The sequence below is a fragment of the Cardiocondyla obscurior genome, linkage group LG02, assembly GCF_019399895.1.
Source record: "Cardiocondyla obscurior isolate alpha-2009 linkage group LG02, Cobs3.1, whole genome shotgun sequence".
NCBI lineage: Eukaryota > Metazoa > Arthropoda > Insecta > Hymenoptera > Formicidae > Cardiocondyla > Cardiocondyla obscurior.
This window is the reverse complement of record NC_091865.1, coordinates 539,071-560,831: the sequence shown is the minus strand read 5'-3', so window position 1 is coordinate 560,831 and position 21,761 is coordinate 539,071. Positions and strand designations below refer to the sequence as shown.

At 36.2% G+C, this 21,761-nt stretch overlaps 4 protein-coding genes across 5 annotated transcripts; 2 read left to right on the top strand and 2 right to left on the bottom strand.

Annotated features, from left to right (window-relative positions):
- Nucleotides 1-84: 84 nt before the first annotated feature.
- Nucleotides 85-3,033, top strand: LOC139113380 (ATP synthase subunit C lysine N-methyltransferase). Its single transcript, XM_070674512.1, has 6 exons — nt 85-228; nt 353-711; nt 795-967; nt 1,039-1,227; nt 1,303-1,459; nt 2,906-3,033. Exons 2-5 carry the CDS (start codon nt 642-644, stop codon nt 1,456-1,458), a joined length of 588 nt encoding a protein of 195 aa, XP_070530613.1. The 5' UTR covers nt 85-228; nt 353-641; the 3' UTR covers nt 1,459; nt 2,906-3,033.
- LOC139113363 (neutral amino acid transporter 9) lies at nt 1,512-10,348 on the bottom strand. 2 transcript variants are annotated; one of them, XM_070674489.1, is made up of 11 exons: nt 9,430-10,348; nt 8,685-8,867; nt 7,991-8,150; nt 7,561-7,691; nt 4,015-4,172; nt 3,782-3,946; nt 3,647-3,703; nt 3,381-3,557; nt 2,890-3,092; nt 2,707-2,811; nt 1,512-2,609 (listed from the first exon to the last, which is right to left on the bottom strand). In XM_070674489.1, the coding sequence occupies exons 2-11, from the start codon at nt 8,852-8,854 to the stop codon at nt 2,199-2,201; spliced, it is 1,737 nt and encodes a 578-aa protein (XP_070530590.1). In that variant the 5' UTR covers nt 8,855-8,867; nt 9,430-10,348; the 3' UTR covers nt 1,512-2,198. The 2 variants fall into 2 exon arrangements, with proteins under 2 accessions (XP_070530590.1, XP_070530589.1); XM_070674488.1 differs by lacking the exon at nt 9,430-10,348 and adding an exon at nt 9,004-9,419.
- On the top strand, nt 8,082-18,075 carry Pgm1 (phosphoglucose mutase 1). The gene is made up of 8 exons (XM_070674490.1): nt 8,082-8,217; nt 11,756-12,033; nt 12,284-12,722; nt 12,805-13,007; nt 13,084-13,285; nt 13,361-13,553; nt 13,652-13,835; nt 13,907-18,075. The coding sequence occupies exons 2-8, from the start codon at nt 11,782-11,784 to the stop codon at nt 14,129-14,131; spliced, it is 1,698 nt and encodes a 565-aa protein (XP_070530591.1). The 5' UTR covers nt 8,082-8,217; nt 11,756-11,781; the 3' UTR covers nt 14,132-18,075.
- LOC139113381 (U3 small nucleolar ribonucleoprotein protein IMP3) lies at nt 18,070-19,228 on the bottom strand. Its single transcript, XM_070674513.1, has 4 exons — nt 19,092-19,228; nt 18,522-18,836; nt 18,373-18,445; nt 18,070-18,283 (listed from the first exon to the last, which is right to left on the bottom strand). Exons 1-4 carry the CDS (start codon nt 19,226-19,228, stop codon nt 18,260-18,262), a joined length of 549 nt encoding a protein of 182 aa, XP_070530614.1. The 3' UTR covers nt 18,070-18,259.
- Between the last annotated feature and the right edge of the window lie 2,533 nt (nt 19,229-21,761).

Below are 21,761 nucleotides of genomic sequence, written 5' to 3'. Positions count from 1 at the left end.
GGAGGTACGGACCGCACCGTCGTGGGCGTCGCGGGCGTCGCGGGCGTCGCGCTCGCGTCGCCATGGAGGGTCAGTTGGCCTAACTTCACGTTTTACCGGGTGGCGGCCACCTGGAGTACGTTCTTAAATTCGCAGCTATGCAAATTAATTATTCATCCTGACACATCGCTTAGAAATATTCGTACATTGATATATTCCGAAACTTTGACGAAATGACAGCTTTTTCGGGTAAACTAAAATATTTATTTTATCATTGGCACACTCATAGTAATCAGCAATTGTTCGTGATTTTGTCAAGTTGCGTCAAAGGTATTTTTACACAAAATTTATTTTATAATTTGCTTTATTTCAGGATCCCCTAAAGAATGGCTAAATTTACGCAGTGAATATAACAGAATTGTATCGTTGTGGAATAAAGAACGTACTCTAAATGTAGCCGTGACTGATACGGATCAGGTTAGTTTCAACTTATCCGTTAAACACGTGAAAGACGAAATTATGCAAGACGTAAGCAGTCACTCGGAAAACACGAAATCTCGATTGTCGGCTGAATGAAATTATCTCAAACTCCTTTAACATTTATAAGGTAATTTATTTTGAGTTTAAATGCTTTGACGATGTAAAAGTATATTAGTGAGGCTATGCTCGAAATGGAACGTTCTATCGAGACACGAAAATCGAAGATTGGTTTATTCTTCGTTGCAGCTACAGGTATTATTGCGCGATATTATTTTTATTATTAAAATAGATCGACGGATTTTCGTCGATTGTAATAAGTTCGTTTTCCCGTGCAGGTGGAATTGCAGCAGCAATCAGCATCGTATGTTTTTCATTCGTAAGTCCTGCATTTCGTAAGATATGTTTGCCGTACGTGCCGGCCACGCGTCAGCAAATAAAAAATGTTATTCGAGCATTGAACGGCCGCTCTGGTTCCTTAATCGATCTCGGTAGCGGCGACGGACGTATCGTGAGTATAACGATTGCAAAATAAATTTTTAATTCTTTTTGCAATGGTAAAATAAAATAATTTATAAATAGGTCCTTGCAGCAGCAAAACATGGCTTTAAGGCCCATGGTATTGAGTTGAATGCTTGGCTGGTATGGTATTCAAGGCTTCAAGCATTGATAAACGGTTTGTCAGATAAGGCTACATTTTTCAAGCAGGATTTATGGAAACATGGCTTGGAAAATTATGACAATGTAATTATATTTGGTGTAGATCAAATGGTATGTGTCTTAATATTCATAATTCTTGAAAAAGAAAAAGCAAAAGATATGTGTAGAAATTATTACTTTATACAGATGGAAGATATTGAAAGAAAATTCAATAATGAATTGCGAAAGGATTCTCTCATAGTTGCATGCAGATTCCCTCTTCCCAATACACATCCTGTTTTGACAATTGGACATGGAGTTGACACTGTTTGGGTTTACAAGATATCCCAAAGCCAAGTTTGAGGTAATGAGCATATATATTTAGATGAAATAAATTAAATGAATAGTACAAGGAATTTTTTTGTACATTTAATACTATGCAGGTTTATTGAAATACAAGGTATACAACATTTAGAATCTTTGTATTTACAGAAAGTAAGAAAATTAATCTAACTTTTGTTAGAATAACGCATCGCAAAAAATTAAATAAATTATATTAGTTATTTTATTATTTTTTTGATAAAATAACTTAACATATAATTCTTATTGTGCTGTCTTAAGTTGTAATACATTTTTTAACTTATGAGTTTCTGTTTATAACAGGCTATTCATTGTCATAAAATTTGTGCTTATCACTTCTTTATCTATTGTATTTAAATCTAATTTTTTATTACGATATCTGAACACTAGGATTCTCTTAAAATGTACAGTGATGTACATAATTGCATATATAATTAATTAATTAATATTAATCTTTTATATAAACATGTAAGTTTACGAAATTTGCTTGTAACTACATACAAGATTCATTAAAAATTAAATTCGTAAGTAATTTTTATTAAAACGATTATTAGATCATTAAATATAATTTTAAAATAGGTATTTTTTCAGATTTTTTAATATTAATGAGAGGAAAATAACGTCAAAATAAACTTACATATTTATTGAAAAGATGTCGAAAAAAATATGTTTGAAGGATTAAATATAATATATGTTTAAATGCAATCTTGTTACATGTAGCTTAAAAAATTTAAATTTCGTAATTAATGATCTGCAATGAAAAACTGAGCAATGAGATTTAAAGTTCCGATAACAGGTATTCCTAAATGAATTAATACCGACCACACGCCTAGCTTTCCTTCTCTCTTCAAAATGCATAAATGCAGTAAACAGGGAAAGGTAAAAATATAAATCAGTCCGCTTAGAGCGCCGGTATATCTGATGATAGTCCCGATGTAGGGTACAAATGTCGCGAAAAGAATACATATAGAAACTAATACGAGATTAATAAAGACTACTAAGGCTTTGTTAGATGCTCCTTTGTGTATTAACGAAAGCAATTGGATACGTAGCACATATGCGAGCAAAGGGTAAACAGTTACCAATTGAAAAAGTAGCACTATACGAGCACTTAGTGTGAGGCCGTCCCATTTTTGAAAATTATTCAATAGATTCTGCAATGAAACAATATTCATAATTCAGGAAATATGCCATAAAAAAAACTTATATTAAAGATTTTATAATTTGTAAAAGAATATTGTTTATACTTACATCTTCTATGCACGATTTAGCCAAAGGGAAACATACGTAAAATGCTACTCCAACGATGATATAAGTTACTGTGACGAGGATGTATGCTATGGTTAAATCTCTCCCCTAAAAATTAAATTATTTTTACTTAATTTTCATAAGTAATTTATCTACAATGAAAAAATGTGATTTAAAATAACTAACGTTTTTTTCTTGATAGCGATTATTTTGCATTATATTGATTACGATATTGTGAATGAAGAAAGACATTGCCAACGTTCCCGTAAGCGCCGGAAATGTGGGCCGTATTACCCAACTTGTTTCCCATTCGACTTGGTTCATGTTGATACCCCACGATGCTGATTTTATCACAACGAAAACAACTAAATATATGACTGACGCCGTTCCTGTGAGTTACATTAAAAATATCTTACAATGATTTGTAATTAGAGTTGTATATGTGATAAGATATTATTAAGAGAATTAACTCTTAAGTGGCAAATTATTCTAGCCACTTAATTTCTTTTTATTCGTATCTCGAAACTTAATATATTAATTTTAAAGCATTTGTTTTTAATCATAACGCAAAATGTTAAAGAAAAAAAAAAAAGTTAAGGATATTAAAAAAAAAAAAAAAAATTTTAATTCTAACGTTTAAAAGTTAAACTTGGATTAAATATAATACGTGTACTCACCGAAAGAATTAAATTTCGTGAAAAATGTTGTACTATTAAAATTTAAAAGTGGAAATATCAAAAAAGCCAGGAATACAGGCACCGTATTGCGTAAATCCCAGGCTGGTCCGAGTGCATCAAACGTTTTCTCATGAAATGCAATGGTGTTATTGTCTCTGATCTCTTTTGGGCACAAAACTGTAATCCAAGCGACAAAGCCAAATTGAAAACACGTTATTCTCAAAGAATTAATTAAATATTTCTTGTATTTATATATTAATAAATACCTTCTTTATACGAATTATTTTCAGGTGCAAGATGCGTTGGCCAGCTAACTATGTTATCTGTAAAATAAATATATTTCAAGATAATCCGTAAAAATCTTATCTACATTTGGAAGAAAAAAGATAAAGGGAATTTACCATAAATGAAATTGACGCTATTGTACAGGAAATTCGACATTAATATCCAATAAGCTATCGTTGCACCCAGCAGGACGGAAATACTGAAGATCCTAGCGGTATGTTCCGCCCATTTGCCGATGTATATTCGACATAAGTCTAAAACTTCTATATTTGCTCCGCCACCTACGCAATTAATTAAATTACGTATTATAATTCATAATAGATGCTTTGAGATGAAAAATTCTTTTTACCGTGATATGCGTGAGCAGCTACGAGACGATAAGCAGTGTACAAACATAAGCCGCTCATTAGCAAGTTGATGATTATCCCGGGAAAGAGCCCAGCCATTGCGATTCCCCATGGCATTGTTAATAATGACGATCCCAATATTGTATTCCATATTGAAAATCTAAAACGTAATAAGTAGGTAAGTTCACAATATTCTCATAGAGATAATTTTGTTCAGGTAATAAGAAATATTTAACATAGAATCATATGTAATTCAATGTTAAATATTTTTTATAATTTCAATTCTTATTTTTAATGTGCGAAATATCAGACAACCAGAGCAATTGAGGTCGTCGAAAAATTTCTAATCATTTTTGTATTAAAAATGTGAGTCGGCTCGGATATCCTCCACATGCTTATCAGTAATTTCCTCTTGAATAATATGCATATAGCGTTACATTATGTTGTTCTTGTACGCAAACATTGCCGCGATTATCGACACTTCGCACATCATACTCGGGCTCATAAAAAGATACGCCTATCTGCCTTCTTAAAGACGAGACTTGATTGTGCATATCAGAATGCGTATTATCATCGTGTCTCTCTCACCCTGTTATCTAATACGAATATCCCATGGTCGTATCATAGACAGCCATATATAGCATTGTGGATCAAGGACAATTGCATTTATCTTTATCCTGCTGTTGAACTTGATTCGTTGCTGCAAAGGCCACTTTGCGAAATCGCGCGTGAATTATGCGCCTTTTTTCGCGTCTGTGAGATAACAACGCGTTTTCGGAGTATTTTCGGCGGCCGAGACGTATTTCGGACCTGAGTAAACAGCGGCCGATTTCGCAAATGCATATCTCCACTAGCCTCGTTCGAATTTTTCTGGTCATTCGTCGCAGTCGGGTAAACAGAAGAATTAACAGCTTAGTTTTTATAAATTTAATTTAATTTAATGCAAACGGATCCTCTTTTATACGCAAATACAAAAATTCATCTCGGAAGTAACGAATTAATTGTCGCATTTTTATATCTTTAACTTTGACACGCGTCGTCTCTAATCTTCCGTTTTCTGCTGTTTATCATTTTAAGAAAATGGGTCATTTTATCGTAAAAAAAGAAACAACGTCGGGAGAAGAACAAAACATTTATAACGCATGTAACGCTCGACGTAAATTCCACGTGGACAATAACAATTATCTTTAAAGAGTTACGTGGTATTACTATAATAGAAACCGTTCAACAAAAACAATTTAATTTATATGTTCGCGCGACTTGAAGCGTCGTCGTCGCCGATGGATCGGCGGCTAACTTCATGCATATTCGCGCCGAAAATCCGAGAAATCCCTGACGCGCAGCATCGGTGCGCACGTCTGATGGACCGACGGTGGCGGGCAGGCGGGTTACCGGCTAAGGGCATTCACCTTCTCGGGGCGGTCGTCTGTTGCCCGGGCAACAGACGGTGCGGTAACCCCTTCGGGCGTCCCGTCGCGCCGCGCTCTAAACGTTTCGCCGCTCCAGCGGCTTCGCTCCGGAGTCCGGACGGACACACCGTCGCGCGGCGCGGCGAGGCCGAGGCGCGTCTTCGCGTTCCCGCGTCTCGGAAACAAGCGGCGCCGATGAGGTAAAAGGAAGAGGCCCCGGGCGCGAGCGGCGGATCGAACGGGACCGGGACATCGACCGGAGGCGCTCGTTTTCAAGACGCGGGAACGGGAGGATCGGAAGGAATCGTGGCGATCGCGAATAACAGTCGCGCGTGCTTGGCCGACGCTTTGGAACGCGATGCAACATCTCGACGACGTCCCCGTCTACGGGAAAGCCCCCCGAGGTCGCCGCGGTCACGGTAAGTCCAGCAGAAACGCGGCCCCGTTACACTCTGTCCATTTAAAGTCACGGCGTTCAGCCACGCACGACCGCGTCATTTAGGTTATATCAATCACACGCATACGGCGGCCCCGTGCGTGCGTGTGCGTGCGTGCGAATGGCCGCTTCGCCGCGAATTCGATCAAAGAGCGTCGATTGACCCGTCGATTTTGCGGGTGTCAAATCTGAATTACGTTAATTGATAACCGGGAGCAAACAGTTGTGCCATCGATCGGCTCCGCCTTATCAACGACTATAAAAAGAAGCTACCAGATAAATTTCTCCCTTGATCTTCATCGCGGGGAAGAACCGTCTCTTCGCGCGGTCTTTTTTTTTTTATTCCTTATGCAATATGTAAGCGAATTTATTAATAAACAAATTAATTTATTTATATTCTTATATAATGATAAAAGAAGGGGGGAAAAAAAAAGAAACCAAATCTGTGTGTAGATTTTGCGTCAGTTCTTCCCCGCGATAAGCGTCAATCGCGCGCACTAATTGTTATACTTTATTAGAGCTATTCATGTTTATCTCCGTGACGCTCTTTTTGGCGCGATAACGTCTTTGAAGCACAGCGCTGTCGATTTTTCGCCCGGAACGCCACGCGCTTGTACGCACGCACGCATGTACACACGCACGCACGGGCGCACGCACGCACGTTGCCGGGATATCGCTCGAGAAGAGAATCAATTGAGATGCGCTGATGCAAGCTTTGGGCTGGTTGGCATCAGCCATCAGCGGCAAATAAACGTGCTTCGCGGCGATACGCAAACACAGAGATTTCACCCCAGACGCCAGGACGAGCGAAAATACGTTTAATAGCTCGTGCGATAAACGGTACCATTGATAAACGCTAAACGCGTTGCCATCGATCTCTGCACTTTTTTTTTTTTTTTAATTTCTTCACCCTCGACCCTTCGTTCTCCCTTTGCGCGCAGCGTCCGCTATAAAGCGATGTCGGGGTGGGTGAGGGAAGTAAAATCTCCCCCTCGAATCATCGAACGGCCGGGTACGAGCACCCCAACGCGTAATGAAATATCTGGTGTCTCTTCGTCGCGAGATGCAGAGGCTAACGTTCGTTAAAACTAGAAAAATTAGCTCCTCATGTATTAGACGGTTGAATGGCCTATTAATTATCCGGAGATTGATAAGGGTTATTAATTTCTTGGATAGTTGCGTTATCGTTTGGAATGTTATCGAGAATATTAATCCTGAAATGCGTAGAAAGGTTTCGTTTCTTTAGCAATAAGCCGTAAAGCTATTAAATCTAAGAGCGTTGTACTTCTAAGCGTTGGGCAATAATCGCGAAGAAGGTAGACACTGTATTCGCGAGGGGATAAAAACTGACCATTAATTAGATCATAGCGTTACTTAACGACCATCGAAAATACGCGCTGATAATTATTCGAATCTTAATCACGGTATTTTAATTTCCCTGAGAAGGGAAAGGAGAGAGAGATGCAGACGAATTAATTTCATTATTAGTTTCATAATCTGGTGAATTTATCTACTGTTTTAAGTGCGTTATCTCCTGCTCGGTTTACAAAAGGGTATTTAGGGCAAAGGTATCGATCGTTGTCTCATCGATTTTAAAGCCGTCCATTAAGAGCGCACTATTTATGTATCTTAACTTGAAAAATCTCCTCCTCTTTTTGCATAATTACATAATTACCTTATTGTTTTATTTTCAAGATACTTACATGGTGACCAGTGAACTTTGCTTCGGCTTGAGATCCTTGCAGGCAGCCTGCACGATGTCGGATTGAAATTGCAATGGTCCAGATTTATAGTCTATCTCGTGCGCTTTCGTCGCGATGGAATTTTCGTTCGTCTGGCAAAAGAGAGAGAATGGAAAACGTAAGTTCGAACTTCATACATTAACGCATTCAGAGAAATGTCGATTATTTTTGGACCATAGGTTTTCTTTTTCTCGTATTAGGAATCATAATGCTAAATATTAAATTGAAAATCGATAACTATTACGTGAAATAGCTAATTTCTAAAGGATTATTATCACTCAAGTGCCACTAAACTTGAACTTTGAACTTGTTTTTCCTTCGAAAAGCTGGTTTCCATCATTTGGATTCTTTTTTGAAAAAAGAGAACATACGCAGAGCTTGTTATTCTTACCAAGTCGATATTGCAGGTCTGGTAATTTCGTTCGTGGTTCACTATGCAAGGTGGATTCGCCATTGGAGAAATCAGCAATTCACTATTTCGCGTTGAAGAGAATGGCTTCTTCGGTAAAGCTAGGACCGTGTTGTAACTGGCAGAGTCCACGCTTCCGTATCTAGACAAAATAATAGGAGACACGTATTAAGCAATCATGTAGATAACATACGTAGACCTCTCTGCGAGTAAGTATACATAATAAAAACCTTATAAAAATGGATTATAAATCAAATAATGGTCAAGTAAGATGTAGTAGTCCTCAGCAATACATGTACATTAATAGTTAAAAAATACGTGGGCGTCTTAATTTAGATATGTTACGTACGTGATTTTCGAATCGAGATTGATACATCGGAAATTAACTAATTACTGCTCGCGTATACTCGGGATGTGGTAAATATCTTTTTCATTTTTGCGTTTTGAGTAAAAATTGTTGGCGTGTCATATTCGGTATAAACAGTTGTCGAAATTTGAAAGCACGGGCCCTTACTCAACACCGTTGTTTGATTTATAACGCAAATGTGATTGGTACATGTCACTTTACTGTGTCCGCGATTACGATACGAATTACGTTATTAAGTAATATGCGTTGTCAGTGGTACGAAAAATGTAATATGATACGTCTCCCTCGCAAATCTCGTGCACATCTTACATGAGAGAGCTGTCGGCCGGGCTAGGATCTAAATCGCTCGTTTCCGAATCGCCGAATATCGTCGGTTCCGGGCTCGTGCGGGATTCCGAAGAGAGCAACGGCGTGCTCTCGGAACCGCTGTCTCGTGTCAGCGAAGAGTCGCTGCCCGGGTAAACACGGGTCTTATACATAATGCCTCTGAAGCTGGCAAAGAAAAGAGAATCGCTGTAGTGAGAGGAAGTGTTTCCGTTTATTCGTCGAACACCTTGCGCCTTCTTGAACGCGAGGCGGCTTTTTTTTTTTACGAGCGAGGACACGAGGAACAGTCGCGAATACTTACTTCAGGAAGCACGCAGCGCGAAACGATGAGCTTTCTACGTCGCATTGAACTATATAATCGTGCTGATATTTTCTCCCGCGTTATCGTCTCCTTTTTTTTTTTCTTTTTTCTTTCCCTCACTTCTTTTCATTTCTTGTTTTTCTTTTTCTATTTTTAAAGAACTTTTTTTAACGCAAAATTACCAAATACGCCGAAGGCGTATCACCACGCGAGGTGCAAGCGTCTGATAACGATTTCAATAAATCGCCCTCACGTACTACGGTTTTATCGCAACGATAATTATATCTTTCTTCAGTAAATTAACCAATTAACTGGCGGGATCGCGCGAAAAGTTATCAGTGATAGTTTTGGCGGCATGATAATCGGATAGCGGCGTGTTAGCCACGTTTCACCCGTCGCGTAAAACTGAAAGAAATTCCAACTCACTATCTTCTTCCTCTTCTTCGTTTTTTTTTTTTTAATATTTTTTTCCCCTTCGACGCCTGGTCCCAGGGTTGTCCGGACGACCGGACGAGCCGGGGAATCGGGAAGGAAATCTCTCCCACGGGACGCGGCTACCGATTGCGCGCCCTCGTCTGGATAACTGGGTTTTGAAGTAGGTACGTCCCCGTTTTATAAACTCCGCGGACTTTGTGTCGACGCAATATCCTTGACTTAACACGTCTCCCTCCAGAGCACGCGTTTTTCAATGATCGCGATCGTGCGGCGCGTCCGAACGAGCGTGGCTAAAAACCGCTGGCCAACCCGATCGGTCGCGACGATCGCGTGACTTTCGTTGATTTTCTTTCTCTCTGATCCTCCCTTCGATCATTCCTCTTCTCGAAACAACCGCGATGAAACCGAATCTCGTGCACCGTTCTCCGATACGTAACTTTCCTAGCGATCTCCGGATCGCAGCTCGAGCTTCTTCGGGGGTAGAAGTAACACTGGCGTTTGTTAATATCCGTTTATCTTTTCCCGTTTTATTTGTATTACAGATAAAATAGTAATCTAAGAGTAGATGGTCTATCGAAGTATTCCAAGTTATCGACGCGAATCCACCCGTGTGCTTTGCGAGCGTAAGCGTTCTCGTTTCGCAAGTCGCTCTTTTTCCTTCGCGAAAGGGCGAAGCTTTCAGGAGAGATTTTTTTATTATGAAAGGCCGATATAACGTATTCCTTTGACGTCGGGCATCGCCCGCCTTTAAGTGCAGGCTTCCCTTTTGCGGCAGTTAAATGCGTTCTTCCTTTTATTACCATCACGTCAAACGTCGAACTCGCGACCCTATCCACTTATCTCTTCGCGCACATAAGATGCCTCGTCTTTCTTTCTCTGTGTGCTCGCTATCTTAATTCGAACCAATGTAAAGCATACTGACGTCAAGCGTGTGAGTTGAATTTTTAATTTTATTTTTTTTTGTTTTTGTATTTTTTTGTTATGTTACTTTGTCGACTTCGTGAGCGGTTCCTTGATTAAAGCTACGAGCAGCGGATTGCCACCAATTGTTTCGGTATCTATTCTTTCATTTCTCGAGCGCTACGAAAGTAAATTCCCACGGTCTCGCGACATATCTTGTGGACCGAAAAGTTGTCGTGCGTCCTTTTCTATCTTCCCATTTGGCTTCCGCGTTGTCGATCCATGCGTCATTTATCTGCGCAACTGTTATCTACATTACGTACAGACGATTACGAGCGCTCCCCGCCATCATTTCTGGCTATATTTAATCGTCAAATAAGCTACTTATTTACCAAATTGATTAGGTCTATGAAATACAAGTAGGTGATTTATTTTAAGTGTGAAAAAATCAGACGGCAATCTGATGCTTTACTTGGAATTAAAAAAAAAATTATTATTCATAAAGTAGAGTTAATTACTTATAAGCTTGTAAGCGACTCAAATATCTGCTGTTTTGTGCAAACTCGGCGAAGAAAGTATGCTACACGACGCGAAAGCTGAGGCAATCGAGTAAACATAAATTCGTATGTGGTACATTTATTTCGCATTTGTATAAATATATTCTTTTCAAGACTCACTCTTGGCATCAGTTAACATAGATAGCATTTATAACGTAAAGATAATTTAAACAAAGAGTATTATTTTTAAATTGAAATTGGACGTGGTATAAATCTTTGTGTTTGCTCTCATGCAGAAATAAAAACAGTCTTTCTCTGGAAAAGTTGAATTGATAAAAATCGATTCTTTTTAGAAGCTTACAAGGCAGAATTTAACGAGAATTATTTCCATAGTGCTATATACAATATATGCAAAATTTTCTTTTCCCAAATTAAAAAGTTTGTTTTAATTATATTAAGAGACCCAGTTCTTTGATTTTGTAGAATTGCAGGATTATATAAATTAAATAACGCATAGTATATATTGTTTCATGTATTTATTGTTCAAATAATTAAGTCATTACAAATTTTGCCGCGCGACGCACGGTAATGAGGTTTCTCGACTAGTTCAAGACGTCCAAGCCAAGTGTCAATGACAGCTCTTTCGATCCATGTGACTTCGGCCGCGCGTGCACGTGCCCGTGCACTGTCGACAGCTGGCGCGCGCGATCATCTTCTAAGATGGCGACGCCCGGGTGCCCGTGCCCTTGCGTGTCATTGACAGGCAAAGTTCGGGTCGCCGGCAGTCCGAGTAGTTATCAGGCGGTCGCGAACGTTAGCTCGTCGCTCGATTTCTCCCTTTGCCGGTTCCGGTCAACGGTCAGCTTCGACTCCTAGATACCTCGTCTCATCGTTTTTCTTTCTCCTTTTGTTGGTTACAGCACGCTCGTGAAATCATCGTGCGAACATGACCACGACGTCGGTGACTAGCCTGACGGTGAACACCCGGGTGTACGAGGGCCAAAAACCGGGCACCTCGGGCCTGCGGAAGGCCGTCAAGATCTTCCAGCAGGAGCAGTACACTGAAAACTTCGTGCAGGCGATACTGAACGCCCTGGGCGATCAGCTGCCCGGCTGCACCCTCGTCGTCGGCGGCGATGGACGGTTTTATGGGAAAGAGGCTGTGATGAAGATCATCCGAATCGCAGCGGCAAATGGGGTAAGTCTGATACGTTGGACTAGGCTACATGTAATGAAAAATGTTGTACCGCAAGAATAAGAAATGATTGATGTCGGTAGTTGCGATTTAATACGTTTAATAAGCTTTTATATTTTATATCTAAGAATAGGTCTTTACATAATTTATTTAATGACGTGTAGTTGAATAATTTTTTTGTAAATAATTGTATATAAATAATTGTTAGAGAGAGATAGTAAGTTTAATTAACATATATTAAAATTGTTTTCAGGTAAAGAAGTTAATAGTTGGTCAAAATGGCATTCTTTCGACGCCTGCGGTGTCAACTATAATAAGAAAGTATAAAACACAAGGCGGGATTGTTTTAACTGCGTCACACAATCCCGGTGGTCCCAATGCCGACTTTGGGATTAAATTTAATTGCGACAACGGCGGTCCCGCTCCAGATAACGTAACAAACAAAATCTATGAGATCACTAAAACACTAAAATATTATAAAATTGCTCCAGACATTGAAGTAGATATCGACAAAGTACAGAATATTTCTATCGAGGTTGATGGCAAACCATTTACGATTGATATAATTGATTCTGTAAACGATTATGTGGATCTTATGAAAGACATTTTTGATTTTGTGAGTATTAAAAAATTGTTGCAAGGCAGCACGGATAAACCAGCGTTTAAAGTTCTCATTAATTCAATGAATGGAGGTTAGACATTATATAATTCCCATTTGGCTTCTATTCCTATTATTTAAGACATTGTAATATTAATACTCTTATTAATTTTTAGTTACGGGACCGTATGTGAAGCGAATATTCAGCACCGAATTAGGCGTCGATGATAAATGCTTAGTGAATATAAAACCGTTAGAAGATTTTGGTGGTTTACACCCCGACCCAAATTTAACTTATGCCAAAGATTTAGTAAATGCTATGATGGAAGGACCGTACGACTTTGGTGCAGCTTTCGATGGTGATGGAGATAGAAATATGGTAAGCAAAATTTATCAAAAAATAGTATAGAAGATTAATTTAGCTGTTTTAATAAACCATGTCGATATAATTACAGATCTTAGGCAAGAAAGCCTTCTTCGTTACTCCTTCCGATTCCTTAGCGGTGTTAGCTGCTAATCTAAAATTAATTCCGTATTTCCAAAAGACTGGCGTAAAAGGATATGCTAGATCAATGCCGACGGCTGCAGCTGTCGATAGAGTCGCTGCTAAAACCGGGGCAAAATTCTTTGAAGTTCCTACTGGATGGAAATACTTTGGTATGTAGGTTATTTTACGAGTGTTAAGAATTATCAATTTCTAAATGTTTATTTAATATAATTTAATTTTTGTAGGAAACTTGATGGATGTTGGTGACCTGTCTTTGTGTGGAGAAGAAAGTTTCGGTACCGGCTCCGATCATATACGTGAGAAAGATGGAATATGGGCATGCCTGGCGTGGCTCAATGTGATTGCGAAGCTAGGAACATCGGTAGAAAATATTTTATTGGATCACTGGAAAGTTTACGGAAGAAATTTCTTTACTAGGTACGCATATATTCTTTTCTATTATTTTTTCGTATGAATTTAAATGCATATATTCTGATTCAATATTTCTAAATCTCGAAATTCATTGTTAATTGCAGGTACGATTATGAAAATTGTGATTCCGCGTGTGCAGATAAAATGATACAAGGTATCGGAGCCCTGATTCAAAAGCCAGATTTTATCGGCAGGAAATTGCAGTACGAAGGTAAAGAGTATATTGTTAAACAAGCGGATAATTACTCTTATACGGATCCTGTTGATGGTAGCAAAGCTACGAACCAGGTATGTTCCATAACTTTATTAGTACTAATAATCTTATATTTTCAAACGAGTTACAACACTTTGTGCATTAGGGGTTACGGATATTATTCGCGGATGGCTCTCGCATAATATTCCGCTTATCTGGAACTGGAAGTTCTGGTGCCACTATCCGTATGTATATCGATAGTTACGAAAATGATCCGGTTACTTTCGAAAAAGATGCACAACTGGTTTTAAAACCTTTAATTAATATCGCGTTAAAAATAAGCGAACTTCATCAACATACTGGTCGCGACGCGCCTACTGTGATTACATAAGAGTTCGCTCGTTACGTTCTCGCGCTCTTTTGTCGCGGAACTTTCTTATCGCATTCAACTTTATCTCATTTATCCAAAGAGATTTATAAAACAAATGTCTGGTTGGGAATATAAATTCATTTCGATTCTAGAAGTTCGTCCGATTTCATTATCAAAATCATAAAGCAATAGCATAATAATCGTTACTGGCGCCAACGAAGAAATTTTCCATTTTTATAAAGTGTTACTGTTTTACAATTCCATCCACATGATATACATACTGTGCATATTGGACGAGAACTATTCAATATGCATATCCAAATAGCAATTGTGAGAAAAAAAAGCTTTAGGATCAATATCTCTACTAAATATTTAATGTAGATGTTATTGCTCGAATCCTCTTTACATATTTCTCTGTTTCAAATTAATCGTAAGACTGTAAGAGGATACAATTTAAATTAATTTAATTCTTTAATTTTCGAGTGTGCAAAGAATATTGGTATTTTCTATTTCAAGCATTGTGAAATAATTTTGCTATCGTCTAACTATTCGGTAGAAATGTGATTGATAATTTATGTGTATAGTTCATACGTTTATGAGTTTAATAAGCACATTAAAACTGTGCTTATTACATATTATAACTATGAATATATCGGGAATATATAAATATGCTATTTGTGCTGCAAGATCTTCTTTGGAAAAATGTTTCGTGGCATAACATTATGTTATACAATGATATTGTTGATCTGCAATAATCTATTCACTCGTTACCACAGCATATAATAAAAAAAAATGCAGTTTATTGAATCAAATAGAGAATGCGTAGGTATATTCCAAAAAAAATCGCCTTGTACTTATCTATTACGTACGTTTTAATGATAATATGCATCTTTTTACCAAAAGCTAGCACTAAAGTCGATAAAAAGTTGTGATTAACGTATTTATTTCGTTATAAATTATAATACAATGAATATTACCACGTGCATTTTGATATGTAAAAATATAATTTGTAAAAATCACATTAAATGGAAAAAATGGGTACATTGTCAATCTTCCAAAGCTTATGTCTATCCGCGATTCATATCTGACATTCGTTCTATAATTTCCATTCATTTTCATCCATAAATTTTACAGACTTACAGTGAAAATACTATCTAGTGCTTGATTTGGTGTTCCGGAAAAATTAATTAATACAATTTAACTTTTTAACTCGATCAAATATTACGATGAAAGAGGATTATTTAGTTACTCATTAATAATTTTATTAACTACGGTATACCAAGGGAATAGAAACAGGAATTCAGTATCAGATAGCATAATATTGGAGGATTAACAAAAGTGTAAATTTGATATTGTCTTTAAGGACCAGTCTTTCCAACGTTTATCAAACTGATCTTATTCCTCTGTCTACCGATTATAGCTAATACTATTACAATTCGGGCAGAGACATAAGAGACTTCCTTGTCAAATAAAGAACAATGTTTAAAAAACATTTTACTGTTGTGTAAAAAACGGCAGTTTTTAAACATTGTCTTTTTTCTCCGAGAATGGAACGACTGGCCCTGAAATGAATTGTAGCATAATGGGTAATGATAAGCGGTTTTAATTTATTTTCTATTTTGTGAGGGTAACCATCTTATTAACAAATTGAGTCATTTAAAAAAAAATCGTCACTGCGATCCGTATTGAATGGTGACTCTACTTTCAAATATATTTCGGAATCCCTTTCAGTGTCAGGTTATTATGTGAAAGTTACATTTGAATCTAAAGCTGTGTAGATTTATTTATCGATAAATTTAAATTTAAATTGGAGTAGAGAAGGTATAAGTCTTTTTACACTTCTTGTACAGTAGCATACGTAAAACTGCCTATGTAAAATTCATACTATTTATTGCAACACAAACATAAGAGCGAAGAGAATATTAAAATTAAAAAAAAAATACATGGAAGGTTTTTGTAGATAGTAGTGTACTGTAAGAATCTTTCTTTTTCATCAAAGCAAATTATTCATTTGTTTTTCTGAATTTTTTATATATTAATACCATACCAAACTGGCGATTTCGTTACTAATTTATAATTTACTTCGCTGTTGCGAATTTTATTTGAATGCAGACTTCACTTAAATTATTTTCTACGTGTTCTCGTTACATCATTTCATAATCTTTCTATAAAAATATATTTTGTTACTTTGCCTTCTCTAAACAGTTAGGTTCTGATATTCGAATATCGAAAGAACTCTGGACTCTTAAACCAATAAACTCACCAAAAACCTGAGAAATTATTAGCATGACTTTGTCACAATTTCTCAGAATTTTGGCGGTCCCAAATATAGAGACGTAGGTTTACAAATTCGAGTTTAGCGTGATACTCAGCGTCTTATAATGCCGTTGTTAAGTAATATCTTTGTAAAATAATATCTGCATTTTGTTATTGCACATGTATTATTTCAAGATATGTACGGACAACCATAATTCGCTGAATATCCCGTTAAAATCAATTGATAGAATAGAATACGTTAACGAACTTGTACAAAGAACAGTAGAATGATCAGAGAAGAGAAAAAATTAATTTTTTTCGTTCAAGGAGGGAACAAAGTCGCGAATAGCCGGTTGGTGCGAAATTCTATATGTAACAGTATAGCTCCATATAAGAAGAATTGAACAATAGATAGTAGTGTAAAACACGTTCGATAGGTACGAGAGCCACGTTATTTGTATTTCGAGTGTTAATGAATGTCTCGTCTATCGACAATTAATAACAGGCGCATAAATGTATTATATTACTTGTTTTCTCTTTTCTTTCATTTCTTTTCATTTCGTCTTTGCTTCTTTTTTTCTTTCTTGTATAATATTTTATTACACGCCTTTATATTGGAAATATCACGTAAGCGCGTTTTGCATTGCGGAAAAAAAACGTGCGGATCACGATTCATGATTTTCATTTTGAACGAATTGAATTAAAAATTTCAACGAGACCGCCGTGGCGATGCGCCGCGAAGATAGATAAGAATCCGGAGCAAAAGCAACATTAACGTTACCGTTTTTCTTTTCCTTCCGTGAATAAATGCAGCGTGTTACAGAGAGACTTCGCAAGGCAATTATGTAAATAGTTGACGGTGAGGGAGGAGAAGGAGAAGGAGGAGAGATACTTAGGGACCTGAGCCGACACACGCCCCCGTTTGATCTGTTAATTACGTTTTAGAAAGATGCAAGGGAGGAAAGAAAAGGTGCTCCAAGTACTCTCTAGAACGTAATAAAGATTACTTAACGCGGTGGCGATGTCACAGAGACCAGCACAGAGACTGCCGATTACTATAAAGATATTAACATGTAACATTTGTATCATAATCATAATAACTACTAATTATCATTATAAGTATATGAATGAGTGGCTGCTCGGAATACACGTGGTATAATTCATTGTTTTTTTTTGTTGTTATACAACGCTATGTTCGTTAAATGCTAGTTTTGATGCCTAACATATACTTTATTTAGCAATTAATCCATTTAATCTCTCTAGTATTATAAAGTGAATTATAAAAGATGCATATTATTGTTCTCTTGCTTTTTTTTCCAACTAGCGCTAGATGTGACCATCCTGATTTTTCACATATATTTTAAAAATATTATTTTCCTATTACATGTAAAGACTGAACACCGAAATGCAAAGACTAAATAACAAAACTCTGTATTATAAATCTAATTAATTCGATCAGTTTGTATAATAAAATAATGATATACAATCGATAGCTTTTGAACTGCTTGCTGCAATCCTTGGTTAAGAAAAATCGAAGTTTGATGTGTCGCATCTGCGTTAAACCGAAACATTAGGATTCTTCCACATTTACGATTACGTAAATGCGCTTTTGCGCGTTTATGTTTAAACAGTTATTACGTTTATGCGACTCGTACAATCTTAAAGTGGTGACGACTAATCCGACTTTTAATAAAATTATCTCATTACGATTCTGTGTATTTTATTATTTAAAAATAAGGTATACATCTTCTGTAAAAATTCCTATAAGAAAACGTCTATCTTTTAACAAGCACAAATAGTTTCTATTACTAAATTTTTTTTTTATATATACACTGCTGCATAAAAATATACATTTTTATTTTATTTTATGAGTAAAAATGTTCAATTTATAAATTACACTATATCGAAATCGTCCATCTGAAAGATAAAAATGTATTATTACATATATGATTACAAGATTATAATTTAATTATGATAATATATAATAAGATGTTAACACTGTTTACCTCATTCTTATATTCAAGTACATGTTTCTTAATAGCAGAAGTATCCACCCACGTCACAAAGTCCTCTAAATTTCTGTAAAATAAATAATTAACATTGTTTTATTTTTTTTAACGTTTATAAATTGTAAATGGCACATAAAATATGTTACCTTGTTACCAAAAACGCAGGATCTTTTACAACTTCTACTCCAACTCGAACATGACCCTGCTCTATCAACTTCGTTGCCATCGGTATCGTTTGGCTCATCTTACTACGCACCATAACGACCGGGAGTCTCCGTCGGCAGAAGCAACTTGCGGTTACCTTTTGCGTCTGCGACAAATCCCATTTTGTTGAAATCAAGCCCATCATGTACAACTTTTCCAACAACATCGCGCTCTGCTCAATACGGAACGGATCATCGGGTTCAATGTCTTTAATTTTTCTCCCCAATTCTCGTATGTCGCGCGACAATTTATTGTACCTACAATCATTTCGTTAATCATTTAATACGTTTACTAATTTGCATTATATTTTTCGTTGACAAGTATACTTATATATTACGTAATGTTATTTATATTTTAAATTTTTAAGAAATTATTATTTTATATCTCGTTATAATGTATTGGGTCGGAAAATAAATTCGTTCGGTTTTTGTAGCTATAGTTCACTACGTTAAAAAAAATCGAACGAACTTATTGGCCAACTTAATATAATATAATATTTAATAATAACGTACACTGTATAGTCCGATCTTCTCTGAATGCAGTAACGCTTTAAGATCTTAACCTCGTGCAGGTTATTGTCCGCCTGCCACGACAAAAAGTCGACCTTTTTCAGCAGCTTTTGCTCGTGATATTTTAACTTTCGCACCATCGTGACTAAACGTCAAAGATTCTAGCTTTATATAAATTAAATCTTTATTAAATTTCCTTAATCATCAGCGTTGCAGCACAAATAAACTTGTATTTACTTTTTATTACTTTTACAAGTCACATGAACGTGATCGCAATCCGACACCAGAAGAATCCGCGCAGCTTGCGCATGCGTAGACCGCGTAGTTGATTTTACACAAATCCATTACGAATAATCTTACTGGATGTATTCAATAAAAGACTCTAAGATTAAGCAGCAATTAAATATGTTAATTGTTACTTAGTCGCTCGGTGAATAACTGTATTGTTCGTTACGTTTATTGGTTCTTAACTTTAATTCTTTGTCGGCTTGAAGTGTAAAAACCAATAGCAATGTAAAAGTAAAAACTTAACCTGTTTTATTCGCGTTTTCGCTACGTGCGACTGTTGACTGCTCCGTTTTCACAATTGATAACTGCTTCGTGTGATTTCACTCTGTTTAATTAATCCATCCGCCGCTGCCCGCAGTTGCAGTAAGTGCGAATATTAATATAATAAAAAATGTACATCTTATTTTAAAACCGCCACTAATATAATATATTTCGTTTTAGGTTAAATTATGGGTAGACATTGCTGCGTACGAGGATGCTCTACGGGAGTAAGTTTACCTTCCCATACATTCCCGAAAGATACCATTATGCTGAATAAATGGAAGAAAGCAGTTTATTCCGAGAAAATAGAAGGTTTGACCAATGAGCAATTGAGAAAGTGTGTTGTATGTTACAAGCATTTTGCCGATACAGATTACGAAGCAATGTACAGATTACGAAGATTAAAACCTGGCGTTGTACCGTCTTTATGTTTGCCAAATAATGGTAATAATAATAATGAAGTAAATAATGCTTACGGCAACGGGAAAACTGGTGATAATAATATTGAAGCTTCTGTAAGAAAATTTAAAATTGAAACGATAGATACTTGCAAAACTGACAAAATTGAAGACATCCAAATAATAGAAATAATAGAAGAACAGCCAGAGATTGAAACAAAAATAGAACAAAGTGATACTTCAATAATTGATCTAATGAATAATAGTACTCCAATAAAGAATAATAGTTCAGTATGTAATAGCACTCCAGTAAGTAACAGTATTCTAGTAAATAATGATATTCCAGTAAATAATACTTCAACAAATAATTGTACTTTAGTAAATAAAGATTCTTTAGAGTTAGAGTCAAAAAATTCAACATCCAGTTTATTAGATATACATAGTTTATTGCAAAAAAAGTGCTTTCATAAATTTACACCAAAAATGTGGAAGTTGTACAAGTTATCGTGTATATTAAGGAAAAAACAAGAGGTTGTTATAAAAAGACAATTGTCGTTTCGTGAACGAATAAAGCAAGCCAAGCAATATAGCAAAAGTGCTGCTTTAGAGAAGCTGTTATCTTCATTAACGCCTGTTCAACAAACATTTCTTGAAATGCAGATAAGAACAACGAAACATGTATCTAAGGTATGTAACTGGAATATTATATACTATAAAAAAATATTAACTTATGATGATTGATTTAAATTTTGTTTGTAGAATAGACGTTTTACACTGGACGAAAAGATCGCAGCCTTATCTATTATGAAACAGTCTAGTAAATGTTATCAATATTTGACCCAAGTTTTTAATCTGCCTAGCATACAAACGTTACGATCTACACTTCAAAAAGTTAATATTCATCCAGGCCCAATAAACTTTATAAATCGCGAACTGAAAAGGCAAGTGGGAATGATGAAGGAGAGAGATAAAGTATGCCTTTTGATGTGGGATGAGATGCTGTTACAGCTTCACGTTGATTACGATACGAAAAAAAAGCATATTGTTGGTTTCGAAGATTTTGGTGCTAAAAGAAGAGCACGATTTGCCGATCATGCATTAATTTTCATGGTGCGCGGCATACAAAACGGATGGAAGTTTCCACTAGCGTATTATTTTTGCGATGGTGTGACGAAAACTGATCAACTCATTGAATGGATCAAGGATATTGTTAAAATTATAATTAACAGTGGATTGTATTTAGTCGCCTTTGTATGCAATGACAAAAAGAGTAATCTCATGGCTATAAATAAACTGAAATTAGAATCGGCGAGGCTCGAATCGAAACAAGGACGACCATATTGTACGTGTGCTTTTATATAATTACTATTTTATTAAGTAGACTTTATATATAATATACGTTATTATTAATTTACATACATATAATTAATGTTCATATTTTATTAAATATTTTGTATTTTTCAGATGGTTATATAACAATAAAAAAGCAAAATATAATTCCCTTATATGATCCACCACATCTTATTAGAGACATACGCAACAATTTATTAAATAACGATCTTGAATTTGACGTTGAGGAAGGAGAAGAACGAAAATTTGCATCGTGGGAAGTTATTGAACAAGCATATCACATGGATTTGACACATACTATGTATCGATTAATGCCGAAAATTACTGCTGAACATATAATAAAAAATAAAGTCAAGAAAAAAAAAGTTAAAAACGC

What these genes read in the sequence shown, in the direction of transcription:
- LOC139113380 (XM_070674512.1), top strand. Translation starts at nt 642, where the DNA reads ATGCTCGAAATGGAACGTTCTATCGAGACACGAAAATCGAAGATTGGT. An exon ending in ATTCTTCGTTGCAGCTACAG is followed by an intron (nt 712 to 794) that starts GTATTATTGCGC and finishes TTTCCCGTGCAG; the next exon opens with GTGGAATTGCAGCAGCAATC. An exon ending in GTAGCGGCGACGGACGTATC is followed by an intron (nt 968 to 1,038) that starts GTGAGTATAACG and finishes ATTTATAAATAG; the next exon opens with GTCCTTGCAGCAGCAAAACA.
- Pgm1 (XM_070674490.1), top strand. Translation starts at nt 11,782, where the DNA reads ATGACCACGACGTCGGTGACTAGCCTGACGGTGAACACCCGGGTGTAC. An exon ending in TACTGGATGGAAATACTTTG is followed by an intron (nt 13,286 to 13,360) that starts GTATGTAGGTTA and finishes TAATTTTTGTAG; the next exon opens with GAAACTTGATGGATGTTGGT. An exon ending in GTAGCAAAGCTACGAACCAG is followed by an intron (nt 13,836 to 13,906) that starts GTATGTTCCATA and finishes TTTGTGCATTAG; the next exon opens with GGGTTACGGATATTATTCGC.
- LOC139113363 (XM_070674489.1), bottom strand. Translation starts at nt 8,854, where the DNA reads ATGTATAAGACCCGTGTTTACCCGGGCAGCGACTCTTCGCTGACACGA. An exon ending in AAATAATTCGTATAAAGAAG is followed by an intron (nt 3,558 to 3,646) that starts GTATTTATTAAT and finishes CTTGGATTACAG; the next exon opens with TTTTGTGCCCAAAAGAGATC. An exon ending in CACGAAATTTAATTCTTTCG is followed by an intron (nt 3,093 to 3,380) that starts GTGAGTACACGT and finishes TGTAACTCACAG; the next exon opens with GAACGGCGTCAGTCATATAT.
- LOC139113381 (XM_070674513.1), bottom strand. Translation starts at nt 19,228, where the DNA reads ATGGTGCGAAAGTTAAAATATCACGAGCAAAAGCTGCTGAAAAAGGTC. An exon ending in AGAAGATCGGACTATACAGT is followed by an intron (nt 18,837 to 19,091) that starts GTACGTTATTAT and finishes AAATGATTGTAG; the next exon opens with GTACAATAAATTGTCGCGCG. An exon ending in CCTGCGTTTTTGGTAACAAG is followed by an intron (nt 18,446 to 18,521) that starts GTAACATATTTT and finishes TTTATTTTACAG; the next exon opens with AAATTTAGAGGACTTTGTGA.